Source organism: Mesocricetus auratus, unplaced genomic scaffold, assembly GCF_017639785.1.
Source record: "Mesocricetus auratus isolate SY011 unplaced genomic scaffold, BCM_Maur_2.0 Super-Scaffold_100006, whole genome shotgun sequence".
Taxonomy (NCBI): Eukaryota; Metazoa; Chordata; class Mammalia; order Rodentia; family Cricetidae; genus Mesocricetus; species Mesocricetus auratus.
The window spans coordinates 21,595,371-21,618,247 of NW_024429190.1; the positions used below are offsets into that span (position 1 = coordinate 21,595,371).

Below are 22,877 nucleotides of genomic sequence, written 5' to 3' on the forward strand. Positions count from 1 at the left end.
CCAAACAGCTCCAAACACTGAGGAATTTCACCACTGACAAAAAATATCATAGCCACCCCACGACGGGCCAACTACATTTTCATTATTGAACTTGAACAATCTGTACCCCAGTAAAATTAACTACATGTGCTGTCTCTTCATCTCACCTCCATGATCTCAGCTATGTTGAAACATGAAATGTTCTAGACAGAGTTATGCGGTGAGTGCAAAGCTTCTACCTGCTAGCAAAGGATGGGGCTAAAGTAGAGGAGCATGTTCTGGCCCTTCCTACATTTTCTCTTCTGTGTTTCCACCTACCATGAGGTGAACAGCATGGCCAGTAAGTAACTATTAGGTACCCTGAGAGCTACATGCAACTTACCAAAACATACAGTGCACACCATGTAGAGTGCCACAGCATGCCTTTTCACCTCATTCTTTTTTTTAACTATTTTGTAAATTTTTCTCCTTTTTTAAAATTTAATTAGAAACAAGCTTGTTTCACGTCAATCCCAGCTCCCTTTCCCTCCCCGCATCCCCCACTGCCCTCCGCCCTCCAGTCCCCCCAACTCCCCACCCAATCCCCACTTCGCTCCCCAGGGAGGGTGAGGCCCTCCATGGGGATCTCTGGAGTCTGTCATATCATCCTGGGCAGGGCCTAGGCCCTTCCTCGTGTGTCCAGGATGAGAGAGCATCCCTCCATGTGGAATGGGCTCCCAAAGTCCATTCAGATGCCAGGGATAAATACTGATCTACTACCCAAGGTCCCGTAGATTGTCAAGGCCTCCTCACTGGCACCCAAATTTATGGGGTCTGGATCAGTCCCATGTTGGCCTCTCAGCCATCAGTCTGGGGTATATGAGCTTGCCCTTGTTCAGGTCAGCTGTTTCTGTGGTTTTCACCAGCCTGGTCTTTATCCCTTTGCTCATCACTCCTCCCTCTCTGCAACTGGGTTCCAGTAATTCAGTTCAGTGTTTAGCTGTGGATGTCTGCTTCTGCTTCCATAAGTCACTGGATGAAGGTTCTAGGATGGCATATATAAGGTCGTCCTCAAGCTCATTATTGTGGAAGGGCTTTTAAGGCAACCTCTACACTACTGTTTAGTTTGCCAGTTGGTGTCATCCTTATAATCTCTGGAAATCACATTAGTGTCACATCTCTCCTTAAATCTATAATGACTCCCTCTATTATGGTGTCTCTCATCCTGTTCTCCTCTGTTCTTCCCCCGACTCAACCTTCTTGCTTCCCCATGTCCTCCTCTCACCTCATTAAAATTACCTAGAGATAAATAGTGATGCTGACACCTTAAGCTCACACTTATTAAGAAACTGAAGCCTAGAGTAGCCAGAATCTCTTATCAAAAATACTGAAGTTCCTAAGTGGAAGAGCCAGATGCTAGTCCCAGTCTGTCAGGCGCTCAAGTTGTTTCCAGAAGACCATGTTGTTTCATTTTCTTGTGACTTATGAAGCTCTGAATGTTCACACGTTCACCCAAGTGCTTAACGAAGCGAATAAAAGGCATTTGTCATGGTAATCCCTAATGGAGATAACAGAAATATTAGCAAAGGCCCAAGTGAAAACAGTTCAAGTGAGGCCTAATTTTTTACAAGGCCAAAGAATGATTTACTTTATCACAGTAAAGAATTTTATTTGACAAACACATACTTTATCATCTCTGGTCTGCTGAAAATGTAAGTTTACATTTTTCCCAGCCATAAAATTAAAATAATTTTGGCTCCAGAAACTTAAAAGAAATCTCATTCTAGCTTTCTTTCCCTGGAAATGCAGATTCTAAATATGGAACCTGTAAAAGCATGAGTACTGTCAGATAAGGCAGATGCTTGTGGTAAGGGAGGCAAGTTCAAATCTCACTCTTGTCTCTTGCTGATGGAGTGACCTAGGACAAGACATTTGTCTCCTCTACTTCACAGCTTTCTGGTCTATAACTTAAGAATCTCAATCTCACTGTAGCCTAAGGCTACAGCTACATCAGAGGGCTCAGGTGAACTGCATGACAGAAGGAGCGAACTGTGGAGCTTGGCCATTATAAAAGCTGTATGTACCTAGCTTGTGGTACCTGGTGTGTTACAATTACTTGGTACATTTTCAGTTCTCCCGTTCTGCCTTCCCACCTCTTCAAGTGTCTGAGTGTTGGCCTAGAAAGACAATGCCAAAATCAAGGTGGGTTCTACCAACTGGTTGTGAAGGAGGTGAGGAAACACCTCAGTTTACTCAACTTTTTGACAACATTTTAAACCACCATTCCTGCCTCCAATCCAGCACAGAAAAGCAAGCAAATCCATTAGTGTGTCATTGGCCAATTTGGAAGACAAATTTGGGTGAGTCAGGACATAGAAATGAGAAGGCAGGAGGCAGGACCAGTGTGAGAAAATGGTTGACTCAGGTGCCATGACCTCTGGGAAGCTGGAAAGACACAACCTTCCTTGCCCAACTGAGAGTACATTTGGAGGAGACTCTAACAAATGAAGGGACTTCAAGTAAACCTGGACTGCTGGTGCAAGATGAAAAGGGCAGCGCCTCTCATGGGATTAAGTTTCCATAACAAAGAAGACCTTAGGTTGCTAGTGGTATCTGGTTTCCAAAATGACACTTCCAGTCTCACTGAGATAAGCAGACTAGCAGTTCACCTACTGATTTGGAATTAAGTCTTTTAGATCCTGAGTTCCACCCCCTCATCTCAACCCTAAGCAACTTTTAAGAAATGTCATCATGATCACTGTCCCATTTTACAGATTTGCAAACAGAAGCTAACCATTGCCAATACTACTGTGCATGTAAGGGAAAGGTAGACATAAAGAACTGTGCACAATGATCCCGGACAAAACCCAGAAGCCTGTGTCTAGGCTGAGCCCAGGGATTAATGGTATTTTCAGCTTCCCTGGAAATTGTGATCAAGCAGACCCATGACACTCTGATAATGCCCAACAAATTCACTGCAGGTAAAGAGAAAGAGGCTGGCAGAAAAAGAGAGTTTTGTTTCTAAGTCAAAATTTGTCCCTCTACTTAGTTTCCACAACAGAGCAGGCTATGCTCACTCCTAAACTCTGTGTGGTTCTTAATAGTCTGCACTGCAGACAGGTTTCATTTATTCAATAAACCTAAAGTATATATTGACCTTAAGGGAAGCAATAGGACAACTAGCCTCCTGGAAGCAGTGTGGTTCTATGGTTCTTCAAGAAGAGAAGACTTGGTATACTGGTGACAGGGAAAGGAAGGAGGTAGTAACCTCTGCCTAGGAATCTTCAGAGGAAAGACTATGACAATAAGGACAAAGGCTTCTTACATGCAACAATCGTTACTTCTGTTTCAACAACTACATGTCTGCTATGAATTTATTCAATACAAATATTTCTAAGGTATTTACATTGTATATAAGAATAGCATGACAATGAAATATTTTGATGTGACAACCTGATAAAAGAAGTAATGTCCTCACAGGCCTGGCTTTTCATTGCTGTTCCGTCTTCCTGCTTTTCCTGACTCTACTGTCGAATGCTAGCCTCCATCAACACTATGCAGAAGAATGAACAAGTATGCATAACCAGTAAGTCCGCAGAGCAACTTGTGGCTTTGAAAGGTGTTGGAAGTTATTATGTCCAGTGTATTAACATACAAGGTCATGGGGAAACATGTAGTCTTATTTGGACTGGCAAGACAAGTTAGGACATTACTTCTAGAGGGCAGTTTGTCAAAACTATGAAATTGCACATTTTCTAGCTAGCCTTATGAACAACCATTCTACTTCTAGGAGCTTACCTTAAAGGTAAATATATAAAAGTACACATAAAGCACTGCACAAAGATCTGGGCATCGGTGGCACACCCCTTTAATCCCAGCACTCAGGAGGCAGAGACAGGCAGATCTCTGTGAGTTTGAGACCAGCCTGGCCTACAGAGCGAGTGGCAGAGCAGGCTCCAAAGCTACACAGAGAAACCCTGTCTCAAAAAACAAAACAAAAAAACAAACTAACAAACAAAAAACATTATACGGAGCATGGTTTTTAATAATGTGAAGGCAAGAAAAACTGCCCACTGGTAAAATGAGTAAATGAATATTATCATATAACAGCCACTGACAATGATACTCATGGGTACAAGAAAATGTTTATAATGTTACCCATCAAAAAAAAAGCAAATCTCACTGCTTATTTAGTAGCATGTAACCTATATGTGAGTACAGCTTCTGGGGATGTGTATTTATGCAGATGCCTAGAGGATGGCACTTCCACCAAATGTTATCAATAAGGAGCAGAGGAAGAAGAGTTCTTCATTTCTTCCCTGTGCATCATTTCTACAATCAGAACAAATGATGGAGCTGCCTTTATTTGGAGAATCATTTTCTTAATTAGTAATAAGCCATAAGAAAATCCAACTTAATGGAGACCGTAGATATTTGTTCTATATCTTTAGTAACATCCTTATATGTGCTCATATAATTAGTTGCTCTAAGAGTCTGTTCATTCATTTGAAGCTATGTAATCAACACAAGTATGGGGACAGTTGAGGTCAGGCTGCTGCACTGCACAGTCTGGGTTAGTGAACACATAACTCACCAGCTTCAAGTCATGAATAGCTTGCCAAAATGTGCTAAGCCTCAGTTTCCTCATCTGTGAAAAACACTAATAGTCATTATTAGCTATATACTACTATGCAATAAGTTACTCTAAGGATTTTGAATTTTAAGCCACAATTACCTCTCCTAGTTCTATGGGTCAAGAGTTTGGGGTGTTCAGCTGGGAACTTATGACTTGGTGTGGTGATTTGAATAAGAATGGCCCCTATAGGCTTATATATTTGAATGGTTGGTCATTAAGGAGTGGTGCTACTTGGGGGATTAAGGTGTGGCCTTGTTGGAGTAGTTGAGGCTTCATTAGAGGGAGTCTTGTCACTGTGGATAGGCTTTGGAAGTTTAAAAGTTCAAGCCAAGCCCAGTGTCATTCTCTTCCTGCTCTTTTCTGATCAGGATGTACAACTCTCAGCTCCCATGTCTGCCTGTGCCAGTGGCCCACTGTGAGGATAATGAACTAAAACTCTGAAACTATAAGAAAGTACTTTCTTTTATAAGAGTTGCCATGGTCATGGTGTCTCTTCTCAGCAATAGGACACTGACTAAGACACTTGAGTTCTTCCCTAAGGTTGAACTCAGTTAGAAAGCCAATGCTGCAATTACATTAAGGCCTGCCTGGTGCTGGAGGATGTGTCTAAGCTGGTTGCACTAAAGGACTGTCGGCTTTGACTGCTGGTGGAACTTCTTTACAAGTCAGTGTGCTACAAGATTCCTCACAGAATGGTGCCTGGCTTTGCCCAGGAGCGATTCAAGAGGCTGTTGTGAAAGTGGCACTATCTTCAGTGGCCTGGCCTTGGAGATGAGTTATCACCATTTCTTCAGTTCATGGTCAAGGGGTTATGCAATTTAATGAAAAAGATGATACCAAGATGCGAAGAGAATCCTAACAGTCATCTGGAAGACATACGTAATGTTGGGAACATGCTTATAAATAGTATAGGATACCTGCATTGCACTAAATGAGCTACTGGGACAACTAACTCAGCAAATGGGTCCCTACAAGTGCTCTGGTCCAGTGGCTCTAGTTTCTTCTGATGAGAAATCAAGTTGGAGGGGTTAGGTGGTTTGACTGATCGGGAAGGCAGTAGGCTTTCTGACAAGTAGTTTCCCATCTGCTCTCTGCAGTGTTTCTCTTTGTCCAAAGGAAATCCCAATGAAGACAAGAGAGTGGGACCCACCTGTTAGAACAAAGTGCTCACCAGAGTTGAAGAACAAGTGCTTCAGCAGCAAGGGTGGGAAAGTTGTTAAAGGGTTCTGAATGTCACACTGGGGAGTTCACTTGCCTTTGATGCTGAAGGCCATATGGGGCCTTAGAGGGACTCTGAAAGAGTGACTTAAAGTCATGGGCAAACTCATTCCCACAGTGGTGTGTACTGGTCAGTGGTGGAAGCCTCTGAAGAGGCTTTTGGAGTAATCCAGGTGTCATAGACTGAAGGCTTCACTGGTGGACAAGGTGAGGCTTGAGAGACTTGGTATTAGCAAGTCGCACCACATAAAACCTGTGGGAGCCACTCACTAAGGATTAAAAGGGGCAGTCCCAAGGTAGAGCCAAGGGCAGCTAAATGTGGTGACGTCTGAGCATTCTGGTGGCATGTTCCTCCCACACTGTGTACAGATGGTTCTACTTCCATGTGCAGTGTGGGAGTAATGCAAACCACCTGGAATCGTGGAGGCAGTCTGTTGTTTTCTCATTCCTAACTTCCCAGCCCAAAAAGCTGGTACACTTGTAGGGCTAAAAAGGACACAAGGGTGAGAATCTAAGTGTAGGTACAAGACTGTCAGTGCATAGACAAGTTCATTTCCTATAGCAAAGGATGTGGAGAGGGGCTGTTGCCCTCAGGTGGCCATCACTTTTCTTCTCCTCCTCACCCCCGCCCTCCATTCAGGTAAACTCTCTTGCTGTACGTGGTTCAGTTTGCCACATTTCCTGTGGAAGGAGTCTCAGGAAACCCAGGATGACATAAGGCTACTCTAGCCCACATGATTCCTCCTCTAGCCCAGGAGTTCCTTGAGGCAGACACCTGTCTGTGTGTCCTGTGTCCCCAGCCCCAGGCTGAATATTGTGATTTTTTGCCTTCTGACAATGTTTGACGAATAATTTTCTCTAATGTCATCAACTTTATAGCCCAAGTCTGAAGTTTACAAGCACAGGGCTGCAACCTGATCTGCAGAGGTTCGTTCCAGGCTACCCACCAGGCCACCATCCACAACCCCAGTCTGCAGATACTTCAGTGGCCCTCCAGGACAGAAAAAATGTCTTGTTCCAATAAAACAGTTAAAAGGTTCCCCAAGAGACGAAAGTAAAGTGGTCTGAGATAGGAATGTATATTTTCTGGCTTCTATGAAGGTTCCATTTGTACCAAGAAAGGCCTTATTCACACATAGCTTTTAGTTGGCCAAAAGAATGTATTAAACTGAATTAGAAGACTTTTATTAATTACTTATCACTACCACTCCTCATTGTCTTATACTTAGTTTTTCTCATTCGTGTTACAAACATGCAATAGAGTGCAACAATACAAAAAGTAAAACTTCCATCTTTGGGAAACAAACAGTTGAAGGTTCTTTCCTAGACCAGACTGAATCTTCTCCACTTCGTCCTAGTCTTCCTCCTTCTGGAAGTATAGCACTCTTCTCCTAGAGCTCATTCTAATCTGTCTGAATACCATTATCTTGGCCATGTCACTCTGGCCTTGTCCTTCTATACTAAGTATAGTCTTCTTTCAACTATTTCATATGTCATCAAATCCCCTCAGCTTACTAACAATGTGCTGTTACCCTCTTAAAAGAAAAGCATCTATAAGGGGGAAACTGTAGGCACAGTCCAATCTCTTGCAAATCAATTGTAATCCAAAGACCAGCAGCATAAGCATCACTTGAGAGTTTACTATAAATGCAGAACCTCAAGCCCTGCTACCCAGCTGGCTCCAGACTACCCAAGTGCTCAGACTGAATGCAGCCTCAGATTACACTGATTCTTGATAACTGTACTATGCTACTGGTCCCGTTAGTAACTATCTTAACCCTGCTTTTAAGCACACTTCTCCTTAAGGGACATTTTATCATAATAATGGATTTTAAACCTTGATAAATTATGCATGTGCCTAGATTTAAGGTGCAAAAGATAAGATCTAGCTTCATGTCTGTCTGGGAACCCAAGCAAAGACCAATAGTACAAACCATTCTAACAGGAAGAAATTGTTTTAAAAGAAATAAATAGTAGACCAAATGATAAAGGAAAATTGACAAATACTCTTTTTTAAAAAAAAAAAAAGAAAATTGACAAATACTCTTATTAAACAACTCACAGCACAACTTGATCCCAGGATGCATTATTGCTCACCCTCCCCCATCCTGCTCCTATACAGTGAGTCCCACTCCTTTCCTTGTGCAGGTTTTCCCTTTGTGATCTCAAGAAGGCTACAAATGTCCCTCAGAGCTACATCCTTTTTCATCCTACCCCACTGGTAGGTAAAGAGTCTTCTGATATCTCCTCGGGTTTTTCTGTTTATTTGGTTGGTTGGCTTGGGATTTTTTTTTCTTCTTCTATTTCAGAAAGCTCATCAAACATCCCCTTGTTTGTTTAGTCCTGAAAATTAACAGCTTATCTCTGAGGCAACCACCAATACAAATGGAGTCTATATGCTAATGGGTTTAAGCTAATGAAGGTTCTAGAACTAAGAATGGCTGGAAAGGGGAGACTTCACCAAAGAACTGTGGCTGCTGCTGATGGACAGACAACTACCATAACAGACATGCATTTTTCTTTCCTTGAATCTTGAAACTGTTTGGACATCCAGCATCCATATTAACATAGGTTATGGGAAAGCGCTTTTCTATTTTAAACATCACCAACATTTAAACATTGTTATTTTATTTTATAATGCTCTATCACCGTTTCAGTGATCAACTCTAAAGGGCCCTGGCTTACCTCCTCCCAGAATAATAAAACAGTCACAAAGTTCTTCAGCCCACTCCAAAAACCACTCCAGAGCGGTTTGCCACACATAATAGAGGGTGCACTTGAGGGGCAGTAGCCAATGACCAGTTCTGGCTAAAGACCTTTGTGTTTTTCAAAAGTTCAATAAACAACTGAAGTGACCACAAAATGTTTGAAACATTATAGCATGTTCCTTCAAGAGACAAAGTGTCTATCTAAAACTAGATGGAAAAAACTTATAATTTCTTAAATTAAAAACTGTAGACAGGAGAGGTTAACAGCAAAAGTAAAATAAGCATGGATTCTACATTATTGTTTCATAAATAACCCTCAAGGTATAGGGAAACTCAGTAAAGCAGAATTCAGAAACCTGCTTCCCCTGTGTTGTTCTGCATGCAGCTCCTGTTTGCTTTACCTGAACTGAGGTTCTCAACACCTGGTCACTAGTCACACTTAACTGACATATAGAAAACCAATAGAGCTGAAGGTGGAGCGGGGGAAGGGAGCTAATTTATCTTCGTCTTAGTGGTCAAGACATGTGCTGCTGGTCAAGGTGGCTGGTGTGGACGGAGCCTCACAGGACAATCACCATTTCTCAAAAGAACCAGTAACACCCCAACCACCTGAATTTTCCCAAATGTAAAGGCAATTCTGTTTGTTCCCAATCAAAAACGTTTTGCACGGATCTTGGCTCTCCCATTTACCGAGGATACTGGCTCTCAGCTCCAGTTTCCTTCACGGCAGAGGATGACTCTTCTCTCATCAATTGGCATAAAACTAATACAGTTCATGTGACAAGTCCTGGAAGCCTCCATGACCCCCCAGCAAGCCTACAAAGTCCATCCTCTTCCTCTCCCTTATCATTCACAGCCAGTTAATACTTTACAAACACACGCAGAATTTCCACTGTCCCAGTCCTTTTTGATTGCTGCCCTTTGGTGTTCACAGTGCTCAGCTTGTATTATAAACTTCTGAATGCCTTCAAATTTCCATGTAAAAATAGATGCAAAATTGAACAGAAAAGAACCAAAGAGGCATGGCCTATCCCTTAACTAAAGGCAAAGCCTTAGCAAATTTAGTTCAGCCACGGGCTTCAATCAACCACAGAATTTAGAACAGCACCACCAACAAATATCTCTCCTAAGAGGCCCTGTGCCCGAATCCTTGAAGGTTCAGATCGCACTCATTCTTTATCTTCTCTTAAATGCGGTTGCCTACAAACATTAGGCACTTTCTGACAGGGATAGCAAGCTGGAAGAGGATAAAGGGATTATCACCTTGAACAGATTAAAAGGGTGTCAAATTATTTAAAAAATCAAAATAGTAATGAAATTTAAAACTAACAGATTAACCCACACCTAATCAGTAGAGTCAGAGGCAGACACAGATGGTCCACCAGATCTAGGTCTCACATTCCATCATCTTGGACAAATGCTTTTTCTTTCCTCAGTTTAGTTTCCTTAGACATTCAGGATATGAACTTTTCTAAAATTTCTTAACAGCTCTAAACTTAAGTGTCCAAAATTTCTGCACACACTTATAGCAAGTTTCCAGAGATGGGAAACTTATTTAAACTGAAGGACTTGAAGGAGAAGAACCCAAAGCTGTCCTTTACTGAATACTCTCAGGGGCTTATAAAAATAATATAAGACTCATAGAGATACAAAAATTGTGTCTTATGTTGCAAGACAGGAAGGGGAAAGAATCATCCTAGAGGTACTGATGTTAAGTTTTCAGCTGTGGAGTTGGGGCTAGCTTCATGTTTCTGTGGATTGAGGGTTGGCTCTTTCCTACCTCAGTAGTAAATATGTGCTAAACCCTGGAACTTAGCACCAAACACAGCACAATTATGACCAAGACAGAGCAGGCAGCAGGCACTGTGGGAGAAGGGGGAAGGGAAAGAAAGGGAGTAGTATGGTGATATATTATTTATGATTTAATAAAGCTTTTCTGGGGGATCACAATGCAAAGCAAGCCACAAGACAGCCAGCCAGGAAATGGTGACACACCTTTAATCCCAGCAGCCATACTAGCAAGCCATAGAGCCAGGCAGTGGTGGCACACACCTTTAATTCCAGGACTCAAGAGACAAGCAGATGGATCTCTGTTAGTCCAAGGCCATACTTAGCTACATGAAATTGATCCAGTCTAAAAGAGAAACAGCTCACACACACAAACGGTGATCTCAGCACTTGGGATCAATGCTTTTAATCCCAGCACTTGAGGTATATAAGATAGGAACAGATACTCAGGCTGGGGCATTTTGGTCTCCAGTCACATACAGGGCAGGATTGCTTCAACCTGGGTAGAGGTAAGAGCTACTGGCTTAGCAGCTTTGTTTCTCTGACCTTTCAGGCAAGCTTTATTAAATCATAAATAATATATCACCACGGGAAAGTAGAGAGGACAAGAGGGAAGGATTCCTGGCAGTGGGTAGAGAATGAGCCAATAGCTAGGAATTAGTACACAGTTTTATGTGTACAGAGGCAACAGTAGCATGAGCTAGGTAGAAAAAAAGAGATGGAGCTTAAGGAGCCCCAGAAATGGCAGGCTGTGGGTTCAGGACTATAAACAGGCCAACAAAATAAACTAGGAACTCTTAAATGACTTGACTGAACACTAGACTTCACAGGATTGCTACGCATGTTCAAATCTACTTTGTTTACTACTTTGTTTACTACTTTGTTTACTAAGAATATGGATGAATGAAAATTCCAGAAATGTAATTTAAATAAATTTATTTATGAAAGAAAAACATCTGAACATCAGGTACAATGTGATCGATCCACAATAATCCAAGGATGTCATGACTCATCTGGAAGCACTCTCATGCAGTCTGTAGAAGATCCATGTGGAGGATCAACTGAACCATTTATCAAAATTCATAAAGTCATCTAAGCCAAATATGATAAAATATGCAATGACCATGATACAGTAATAAAAATACAATATCAAATACTCACTACTTGTGAGATATAAGCTACAATACAAACAAGTTAGGCTCCTTTTAAAAATGAAAAAATATTTCTATTACAGCCTCATTTGAAGCACTTTCAATTAAATGCAGCTTTGTATATTTTACTCTTAATAGCCAGCAAAGGAACACCTTCTTGTGTAACTGGTTTCCCGTGCTCTGAAGTATACTTTCACACACAGGAGTTCAGATAGAAAATGATGATCAAAGCTTGGAGCATCTTCATATCTGGTATATATATATTTTTTTATATTCAGGAAAAAAGAAGCAAGCATGTAAGAAGCAACATGGTTCTTCTGGATCGAGGAGAAGTTCTCAGTCCAGAGAATGGACTCTCCATTTGGATTTCAAACGGTGTGGTCCCGAAGCCGAATTCCTTCCAGTTCAGGAGCTGCCTGCTACTGTGAGGCAGCTTAAGGATGAAGGAGCAGAATATGAGGAGAGTGTGAGCTGACTATAGAAATGGTCACTGATAAAACATGTTCTACACGGCCTGGGCCCAATCCTGGGGAAGAACAGCCAGAACTATCAATACAGTGGTGTGTTCACTGAACTGCACACATGGAACTCCGAGGTGGGTTAACAGTTCTTGACATGGGCTCCTGGTTGTAGTTTACAATATCTGCCTTCACCACCCTCTGCCATGAAAGAAAAGAAATATCAGGACATCAGTAAAAGCTCCTGAACATCTATTGTTTTCTGAGCTCTAGTGAACTTCTAAGGACAAACATTATAGATGAAATAGAAGTTGTTATTAAAAACAATTGAGCAGAACTAATAAACAGTTACATTTAGGGTTTTCTTGTTTGCCTTCTTTTTTTTTAAGGAGGCAATTCAGTTATGAGTCATGCCTGTTTCTTTTTGTTTGTTTTTAGCATTAACTGAGGTTATCACAAGTCCTATTAACAACTCACAAGTCCTATTAACAACTCACAAATCAATATGAAGATTTAAATTCGGGTTTTAATTTTAGTTAAAGTTAAATCATTCATGCAGGATAAGACATCAGCATTCCTAAGATTTTCATTATGTTTTAGTCTTTCATGATGATTACACTTGGCTATAACTTTACAGATTTGAAAAGAAGTGTATTTTGAAGGACCCACAAAAGTATCCCAAGCAACCCCACTGTTAAAAACGTTTCCAGTTTTCAAAACATTCCTCTCAAAATACTTCCAAATAGTTCACTATGGGTTAGGCATAATGACTCTAATAAAATATGACATAGTGAGGAATTTAGAAAGTCACCTCATACCCATACCTATATATCAATTTAAACCAAGACACTTTCACTCTTCCTTTCATTTCATACTCAGTCGAAAACAATGAATTTAGCAAAATGTCTAATACTCATATCTCTGCAAAAATTGAAATTAAAACAAACTATTGGTTTCAGCTTTTACTAAGTCTATGTACATATAGAAGAGCATTTCAAGCCTTTCTTTAAAGTAATTTTAAAAACCCTTTCAATTACCATCTATTTCAGGGGAAAAATGCTAAAGGAATTACTAAGGAAATAACCACTTCAATCCCCTGCACCGCATGTGTGATAAACACCCATAAAGATCAACATGCTTGAAAGTAATCAAAATGGTATTTTAATTTGATCTCAAATTCTTGTTTAATTTGTATGTTCCCTGGCAAAGGACCAACTTTTCAAAACTCTAAACCATGACTTATGCCATTTTATTTATAATGTTCTTTCATAAGGAAGAACAGAATAACATAACTAGCCCCCAACCCCTCCCCAAATGGCAGCAATTCACCCATAAGTACCTGCACTATTGTATTGAACAGACTCTACTCTGAGAAGAGTTGGGGTGTTGATTATCTTCTTCCGGGTACTTGACTATTTCTGCCCTGACAATACGCTGTCAATTCCATACAACATAAACAAGAGGAAGGAGAAAGAAAAAAAAGAGAAAAAGAGAAAGACAAAATGAAAAGCATGTTTAATGACTGACAATAGACGGGAACAGGAAAGAGAAAAAGAAAATTAGCACATGAATTTAACCATGTCACAAAAGAATCAGCAGGATGTTTACACATAAAAGGAAAGAAAAGTAGGAGAGATCCAGTAAGCATAATTCAGATGCCCCTGAATTTCTTGGTATTACAGAGGACTATGAAGAATTATTGGACTTGTCTATGCTAAAGGGCAATGGAAGCATTTGTTCATTTCCTTTGACAAACATTACTGATGCTCTACTATGTTAGTCACTCTGTGCTAGTCACTCTGTGCTAGTAAACCACCTGAAAGATTTATTCACATGTTATTATAGACCTAATGGGCAAAGAACACACAACCAGTTGTCACACAAGTGCTTTGGAAGTGAGTGTAATGCTCTAGGGACACAAAGGAGGACAGAAACTCTGTTGTTTCAAAAATCAGAGGAAGATGTGTTCTTTACAGCTTCCATTGTTATACTTATTACTCTCCCAGGGTTTCTTCTGCTGCTTACTTCCCACTCTTTCTAACCCCATATTTCCAAATTTCATATAGAAATCACTTCAAATGCAGTCGTGAGTCATGTAAACAAAAGTTCTCAAATACACCATTAAAGTACAACAGCTGTTTCAAGAGTTTTGCTAACTAAACATAATCACGGTACTATATGCTAGTTGTTCTCTCCTTAGAGTTAGGACTCTGTGGGATAACCATGTATAGACAAGTAAGAAGCGCCTCACATCTTTAGATGTCAAACCAGGAGTACTCTGCATGACTACACGGACCTGTTTCAGAAGGCTCTCCCTTCCTAACCTCTAGTATTCGTTTATTCACATGTACATAAAAACATACTAGCTGGAGTGACTGTGAAGACATGTCTTAAAGATTTGATAAACACTGAGAGGGAGTGAGCAGGACTCTGTAGTATACAGATGTGTGAAGGTAGCTGGGTTCTGCATAAGTACTATAGTGAGCAGTATTGACTTCTGGACAACAGTATTTACTTAGTAGGCACTTAGCCTGATGCATTACCAACTAACAGATGGAGTGCAAGCAGGGTACATCAATGAAATGCCATTATCTGACTCCCTCAACCTAACTGTTTCATGCCAAACTATGGATTACAATGGAAAGGGGGATTTTCACAGCCAGCAAATAAGTCATTGATCAGACAAAACACTGTTTTAAGCCCTATTTGTAAATACAGCCAGGTTACTGACCTGTGTGCAAGACACTGGAGTCAAAGTACTAACTAATATAAATGACTATCTTTTATCATTCATTTTGTCTGATTAATTAATAATCTACAAGGTAAGTTTTCCTTGGGGTCTTGACTGTTGGACATGAAGCTATGTGCCATATTTCTAAACCTGAAACATCAAAGACTACATCAAAGGCTTTGCTTATTGTGAGTAGAAAATTGTCATTTCCATATCATAAATGAACTATCTCTTCAGACTCATAAATGAAACCATGCACTGCTGATTAGAATATAAGTTATTCCAAACAGTCTGAAAATAGTATGGAGAGTCTTTAAAGAACTAAAAAATAGACTTACCACATGATTTAGCTATATTACGGTCCCTAAGGCAACATACCAAAGATCCCTGCACAATGAACTGTCTTTTTGGAGTCCATTCCCTATGGTGTAATATCTTGCTCAGTCTTGATGCCAGGTTTAGTTGACTCCCCATGGGAAGCCTTACCCTCTCATGAATTGGAGTGAGAGGGAGGGAGAGAGGAGATTGAGAGGAGGGGAGAGAGGAGGAACTGTGGTTGGTATGTAAAAATGAATAAAAATTTTATATAAAAATAGATCATTTATTCCTGGCATACAAATAGACTCTGGGAGCCCATTCCACATGGAGGGATGCTCTCTCAGTCTGGACACATGGGGAAGGACCTAGGCCCTGCCCTGACAGACTCTGAAAACCCCTCATGGAAGCCCTAACAGTCCCTGGGGAGCAGAGGGGGGATGGAGTTGGGTGGGGGGCTAGGAGAATTGGGGAGCCAGGAGAGGAGGGGAGGAAGAAGGAACTGAAAGTAACATGTGTAAAAAGTTAAATAAAAAAAATTACTATTAAAAAAAAGACTCCAGTATATCTGTGTTTACTGGTGTATGAATTCTAATCATTCTTAATAATAAAAACATGGAGTCATACATTAGGGAGGGGGAGCTGAAAGATCAGAAAAGCAGAGCAGCCAGCCACTAGCTCTTACCTCTACCTCAGACCTAAGGGATGATGATCCTGTCCTCAGACTGCCTCCTCAGACTGCTTCAGACTGACTGCCTCAGACTAACTGCTACTCAGACGGCCAAGACTGTCTAGACTGCCATGAGCTCCTGTCTCCTCCCACCTTATATTCCTATCTCCACCCAGCCAAATCCTTTTCTGTCTCCATCTCCTTAGTGCTGGGATTAAAGACCTATCACTCAACATGCTGGGATCTTTGTGTAAGCTCTGCTTCTCTTTTAGATTGCATCAATTTCATGTAGCTCAGGGTGGCCTTGAACTAACAAAGATCTGTCTGACTCTGTCTCTGGAGTGCTGAAATTAAAGGTGTGTACTACCTCTGCCTGGCCCCTATGGCTAACTAGTATGGCTAGCTTTGCACTCTGATCTTTAGGCAAGCTTTATCTGTTAGATCATAAACAAAAAATCACAGTTTACTGCAGCACTTTTCACAGAATATGTAATGAGGTAATCAGAGACATATACAGAGACACAAATGACCAGTAAATGCATGAAAATGCTTCCAACATCTGTAGCCATCCAGAAAGTGCAAATCAAAACTACACAGAGGCTACACAGTGAGGGTATCTCTCAAACAAGAAAGAAGAAATACAAAACAGTATTCTCTGAACCTTAATCCATTAAATAAGAACTGATAAAAATTTTATTCCTATTTTTCCACCAAAAGGGACAAAATAACAAGACTATTATTATTTTTAAAAAATTAATTTTCCATGTTTTTCAATAAACATTATACATATAATCTATTTCCAAGGTTTTTGGTGGTTTTTACGTAAAATAAATGGGAAAGAACTGATGCATAAAAATTAATGTCACAAGAAATTTGTTACTTTTTAAAATATAAATTTTAAGATAATCACCTGTGACTGTTCTATTTCTGCTTTGTTTAACTTGATTCCCAGGATTTCTGCAGCAACTTTCTGAAAACACAGGAAGACCTATATAACAAAATAGGTTTAAATGATTTAAAGCAGGTATGCTTCAGTTACCTTCAAATACACTAAATTTTCTAAAGAAGGATAAACAAGTACTCCAAAAATGTCCCACTTGTTAAAAATGGCAACACATAAAATGAAATCATTTTAAAAGTTTAAACCACAATTTGAAAATTCAAGTAATTCACTGAATTAGTCTAAACACACATTTATTACTAAAAACATTTTTAAAGAATTTTAAAGATCTATTCTTATTTTATGTGTTGGAGTGTTCTGCTTGCATGTATATATGTACTGCATATGTACCTGGTGCCTGTGGAAGTCAGAAGCAGGTGTCAGATTCCCTAGAGTTTATAGATGGTTACTTATGAGGCACCATATGGATGCTGGGAACCAAACCAGGTCCTCTGCAAGAGCAGTAAGTGTTTTAACAGCTGAGCCTTCTCTCCAAGGATTTAACATAAAAATCACAATGGCAAATGTAAAAAGCACACCAATGCATCTAATAGCATAATATAACCCTACAAATCTTGAGAAAAATGAAAATAAGTTCATATATACTTTATTACTCTAGTGTTTGATTGTCAGTTCTATGCTGGTCTCTTGAGCTGGCTTTACTCTGTTTTAACAGGTCTTTCTCTCCAAACTATGGAACAATTTTGATTCTCTTATCAATGTCAAAACTATCCATAATTCCCTAAGTAAAACAACTTGGTACTATTTACTGTATTTTATCAGTTTGGTGTAAAGGAGTGATAGAGTCCATTACAACTATACATTATGAGCATTTCTATAAACAGTCTTTCATAAGTGGCTGGCTTTCCCCAGGTCTTCTACAATCTCGGGAGCTTCAGGCCTAACTATTTCTGCTGACCATTTTCTGACCATTCCTGACCATTTTTGCTCCATAACTTTCCTACCAGGTTCCTACTCCAATTCATCTCAGGATTACTTACTGAATACAATCACAACTTTACTAACTTAATTATTTCTTGAGGATTGGAGGAGAGATGGTTCAGAAGTTAAGAGAAATTAAGAGAACCTAAGGTCATATCCCATCACCAACATGATGGCTTATAACCACAGACTAACTCCAGTTCCAGTGTATCCCATGCCCTTTTCTAGCCTCCATGAGGTCCTGCATACACGTGAGACACACAAAAAACAAACAAACAAACAAACAAACTTCAAACAGGCAAACATATACATATAAATTTAAAAATAAAAACCTTTAAGCAATTAATATTTTCTTTACAATTAACAGTCATAAGGAAGGCCCTGGATTTGAGCCCCAGCAACAAAAGGAAGGAAAAAGAAAAACTAAATCAAACAAAACCTACACACAGCAGCTGGGCATGATGACTCAGGTCTTTATCCCAGCACTCAGGAGGCAGAGGCAGGTGATCTCTGATTTTAAGGCCAGCCTGATCTAGAGCAAATTCCAGGACAGCCAAAGCTACATAAAGAAGTCCTGTCTTGAAAAGCAAACAACAATAACAAACCAAAAAAAAAAAAAAACTGGACAGTGACAAATAACAGTCTGTTATTGTCTATAATATGAGATGCGGACATAGTAAAACCAATGGAAAATATATGCTGTTAAGTAGAAAGTGAATAGCTAATAAAATTTTATAAATTTCAACCTAAACTCTCATCAAAGAAACTCAAGATTAGTGAGGGGTTTTACTGTTGTTATTGTTATGTTCTTATCTGTACTGATCTCCAATTTTAGCAAAGTTTTCAAAACAATTAAATCCTTATTATTCTTTAATCCCAGCACTCGGAAGACAGAGGCGGGCAGATGTCTGTGAGTTCGAGACTAGCCTGGTCTACCAAGCAAATTCCAGGACAGGCTCCAAAATAATACAGAGAAACCCTGTCTTGAAAAAAAAATCCTTAGTATTAAAAGAATTTGTATAATATTAGGGAAAAAATAGGTTAGTTTAGTTTTTCTGGTGAGCATGTGACAACATGCTTCAGTCCCCTGTCTTATCTAAAGGAAATAAAACATCAAAAGTTATTAACAAAATTTCATAACAAAACTCACGTTTGGTACCCTACATGTCCAACAACAATAGGGCATGATTAAGTATATTTTTGAGCATTTAGTAGATAACTACATCTATTTTATGACATTAAATGGCATGGAAAACTTTTACAGATAAAAATAATAAGAGCACACTATAAAACTATTTCTAGATTAGGCTCTGAATGTTTAATGAACATTTGTTATGGTTAAAATGGTGGGCCTGGAATATCACTGCTTGGGCTCACAAACCCTATCTCTAGAACATAATACCTATGTAGACTGAGGCATGTGACATGAGCTCTAGAAGATACATCTACAAAATAGAGATAATCAGAATAACATAACACCCATCACAAAGTAAGCAGCAGTAATTACAGTGAGGTCTTTGGACAAAGAACACTAAAGAATCCTATGGGACTCTGAATGGGCTTCTCTGGAGGCCAGGCTATGGGTGACTTGGGTATTTTATAATTCTTGTTAAATCAACTATAAAATTAATCAATCCAAAACAAGCATTTTCACTATCCTATTTATGTCTTCCAAACACATCCAGTGTTCCTTGTTAGGAAGCAGAAGTGTACTCCCAGTAACACTAAAAGACAAAGCATCACTTACAATACACTCTACTGTTTTACTTACGGAATCTCCTGTCTTGGCTGAAACAAAGTGGCTACTAAAACCATTTTCCTGGCAAAATCGTAAGTGTTTATCAGGTTTCACTGTTCGCATATGCTCCAAGTCAACTAGAAAACAAAAATGTTAAAGAACAAAAATCAATATTAGAATCAACAAAGGTATTTTTTTAACATGTTGAAATTTGACTTACTTCCCAATATCATTTCCCACTGTGTAATCCTAGGCAACTTTCTAATGTCTTTGTGCCTCAGTTTCCACATTAGTAAACTGTGAATAATAAATACACCTATTTAATATGTATTCTTTCAGGATTAGTCCATGAACAGTGAACAAAGACTGGCAATGTACTCAAAAATATGTGCTGTTACTATTACTACACCATCACCTATATAAATTCACACACCATGACAAAGTTCAAAACACATCTGCACAATATAGTACATTAAAGTACAATTATTAACTGAAGACAGGATGTACAAACATGAGGTGTTTGGCTAGAAATAGTTTAATTACTTACAAGATAATTTAATAATTAGAACAGTTCTGAAATATTTTGTATTACATAGCTACTTTAACTTATTCAAAAACACAGTTCACTTTCACAAAGAAGCACCTGTTTTCCAAATCATTAAGACCCACTTTGCAAATAATGAGCAAGATCCACTTTCTGGGCTTTAAAGCAATGTGTAGCAATAACTAAGGAATCAGAACACATGAATTTGAGGTAAGGGACATGTTGGGAAGAAGTGGAGTAGGAAAATGATGTAAATACAGTACTCATGTATAAAGCAATAAATCTCATCTTGTTTTCTCCCTTTTATTCAGTCCATGACTCCAGCCCATGGAATGGTGCAATCCACAGTGGGCACCTCAATCAGCCTAATCTAAATAATTCCTCATAGGCATGTCCAGAGATTAGTCTCCTAGGAGATTCTGGATCCCATCAAGATGGCAATCAAGATTAACCATCACATGAGGTATTAGAACTAATTATGCAGTGTGGTAGATTTGTTATTTACACTAAGCAGAGATAGTTTGAACAGGCCAACTTTAGGTATTTGCTAGATTCTCTTTCAATGCTGAAATCAAGGAAAATGACATTCTGTGAAGAAATAAAGAAAAAATGCTGTATATTCTCAACACAGTTAAAAATCAATTGTTTGACTGGGATAAAAATATAATTCTAAAAACATAGCACTACCATCCCATGAATACCAGAAATCATAGTGCTTTTAAAGATACTGTCTTTTCAACACAAATTGTTAAAGAAACTACTTACTGTTCCTTCTCTGCTTCAGCACAGTAAGAACTACTCAAGAATCAGATAAGCCTTCAAATGCTGAGAGTGCCATCACATTTGCTAAAATGCAGCCTTCTAATGGCAACATAGAGAGCCTGGAGAAGAGCTCACTCATATGCCAAGACAATCTCTAACAAAAGGGTCAAGACCATTCAGTTTAAAGGACACTTCTTCAAGAAATGATACTGGAGAAACTGGATATTCACTTGCAGAAATAATGAAGATGGAAGCTGTACATATAAAAACTCAACTCAAAATGGATTATATACCTGAATGTAAGATTCAAAACTCAGCCGGGCAGTGGTGTTGCCCGCCTTTAATCTCAGCACTCGGGAGGAAGAAGCAGGTGGATCTCTGTAAGTTCGAGACCAGCCTGGTCTACAAGAGCAAGTTCCAGGACAGCCTCCAAAGCCACAGAGAAACCCTGCCTCGAAAACAAACAAACAAACAAACAAACAAAAAGATTTAAAACTCAAACTGTTGAAAGGAAACAGGAAAAAGCTTCAAGACACTGGAATTAACACGAATTTTTCAGATATGACATTGAAAGCACAGCAACAGAAAAGGAAAACAGACAAGATGAAACAACTATATCACACTTACACATCAAAGCACAAATCAACAAAGTGAAGAGAGAATATGCAAAACAGTAGATACATGCAAATTACATGTTTGATAAGATATTAATAAGCAAAAGATATTTTGTATTTTAATTTTTAATATATTTTTAAAGTCCTGCAGCTCAGACAACAGAAAATACACTCAACAATAGGCCAATGACTTTCTAGACATTTTTCCAAGGTAATAGTATCATTTAAGACGTAAAAGATGGCAAAGAGAATACCTCACATCTGTTAGAATGACTACCATAAAAAATAGTAGTAAGTATTGGTGAGAATGTACAGAAATTGAAACCTTTATGCACTATGGTAGAACTATAGAATGGCACAACGGTTGCAGAAAACAACATGGAAGATATTCAGAAAATTCAAGGTCTAGCTACCATATGGTTCATCAATTTCACTTCTTCATGTAGCCCAAAATTGAAGGCAGGGTCTCGAAAAAAATTCTGCATACCCACACTGCACTAGACACAAAAGCCAGGAGGTAGAGATAAACCCAAATATTCAACAATGGATGGATATAAAAAATGTTACAAAATATATTCAGCCTTAAAAATGAAGGAGCTCCTCTCAGTTTACAACATGTAGTTATCGGGCTACTTGAAACATGTCAGTCATCAACAGAACAATAAGACTATATAATTCCAGTTGCAGCAATTTTTTATATCTGAACAGATGATCTCTATTGTTGAACTTCATTGATCAAGAATGATGAGATCACATACAAGAAGCCATCTCATTTAATCTACAACCAGGCTGGAGAGATGGCTCATCAATTAATTGAACTTGCTGCTTTTCTAGAAGGGCTGAGTTTGGTTCCTAGCATTCACATTGCAGCTCCTAATTGCCTATACCTCCAGCTCCAGGGGATCTCTTCAGTCACCCACATATACATTCCATACACAAAGAGACATATGCACATAAAAACAGAAGTAAATCTTTTTTAAAAAGTAACTAATACTAACTTCTACATTGTCTGTATTAAAGCAAATGTAAAGGAAACCCGGGCTGAATGTATCCATAGTTCTTCCCTGGACAGGAAGTGAAGTGTGATAGTAAAAAACACACTCTTGTCAGACCCGGTGGCTCAAGCCTTTAATCCCAGAACTTAGGAGGCAGAGGCAGGAGGTTCTATAGAGCGAGATCCAGGACAGACTTGGCTTCATAGTAAAACCCTGTCTCAAAACATCAGTCATCCCTGAAAACATACAAACAAGTAACGTTATACAGGCTGAGCAGGCTGTGCTTACATATTTAGGAACATACAAACTCCTTGTGGGTAACATGTATCAGAAAACCTTCGAATATCCTTGTTTATTCAAAGCATTTCCACTGGCCACATCTGTGTTAACTGTTTCTAAATTTATAAAGTATTCAGAAGAAAATTATAAATGATAAAAATGTTGCATGGCCACAGATGTCATAAATGTATACAGAGATGTATACACATATGATTGTCATCATAACCTTTAAAGTGTAGAAGACAGTATGTATATACACAGGCAGTCAAGCTTTTTCTTCCTCCAAGTCATAACAATCCTACACATTTACTAGCCTAATGATTCAGATTAACTGCAGGTTGTGAAAACCAAACAGAACAACAAAAATTATAAAAAGTATTATAATTATTTATTTAAAACAAGTAATGCAGGTGGCTCAGTGGGAAAGAGT

The 22,877-nt window shown here is 39.1% G+C and overlaps 1 protein-coding gene across 3 annotated transcripts in view; it reads right to left on the bottom strand.

Moving 5' to 3' along the window:
• Positions 1–11,227: 11,227 nt before the first annotated feature.
• The window catches only part of Rab28 (RAB28, member RAS oncogene family), a 95,305-nt gene continuing 83,655 nt past the window's right edge, over positions 11,228–22,877 (bottom strand). Inside the window, exons 5-8 of one of the 3 annotated variants that reach the window (XM_005068817.4) lie at positions 19,287–19,390; positions 16,544–16,621; positions 13,257–13,351; positions 11,228–12,118 (exon numbers count right to left, since the gene is read on the bottom strand). In XM_005068817.4, coding sequence (XP_005068874.1) covers positions 13,262–13,351; positions 16,544–16,621; positions 19,287–19,390 — 272 coding nt within the window. In that variant the 3' untranslated portion in view covers positions 11,228–12,118; positions 13,257–13,261. The remainder of the gene's footprint in view (positions 12,119–13,256; positions 13,352–16,543; positions 16,622–19,286; positions 19,391–22,877) is intronic. The other 2 variants (XM_005068816.4, XM_040747024.1) reach the window with 2 other exon arrangements.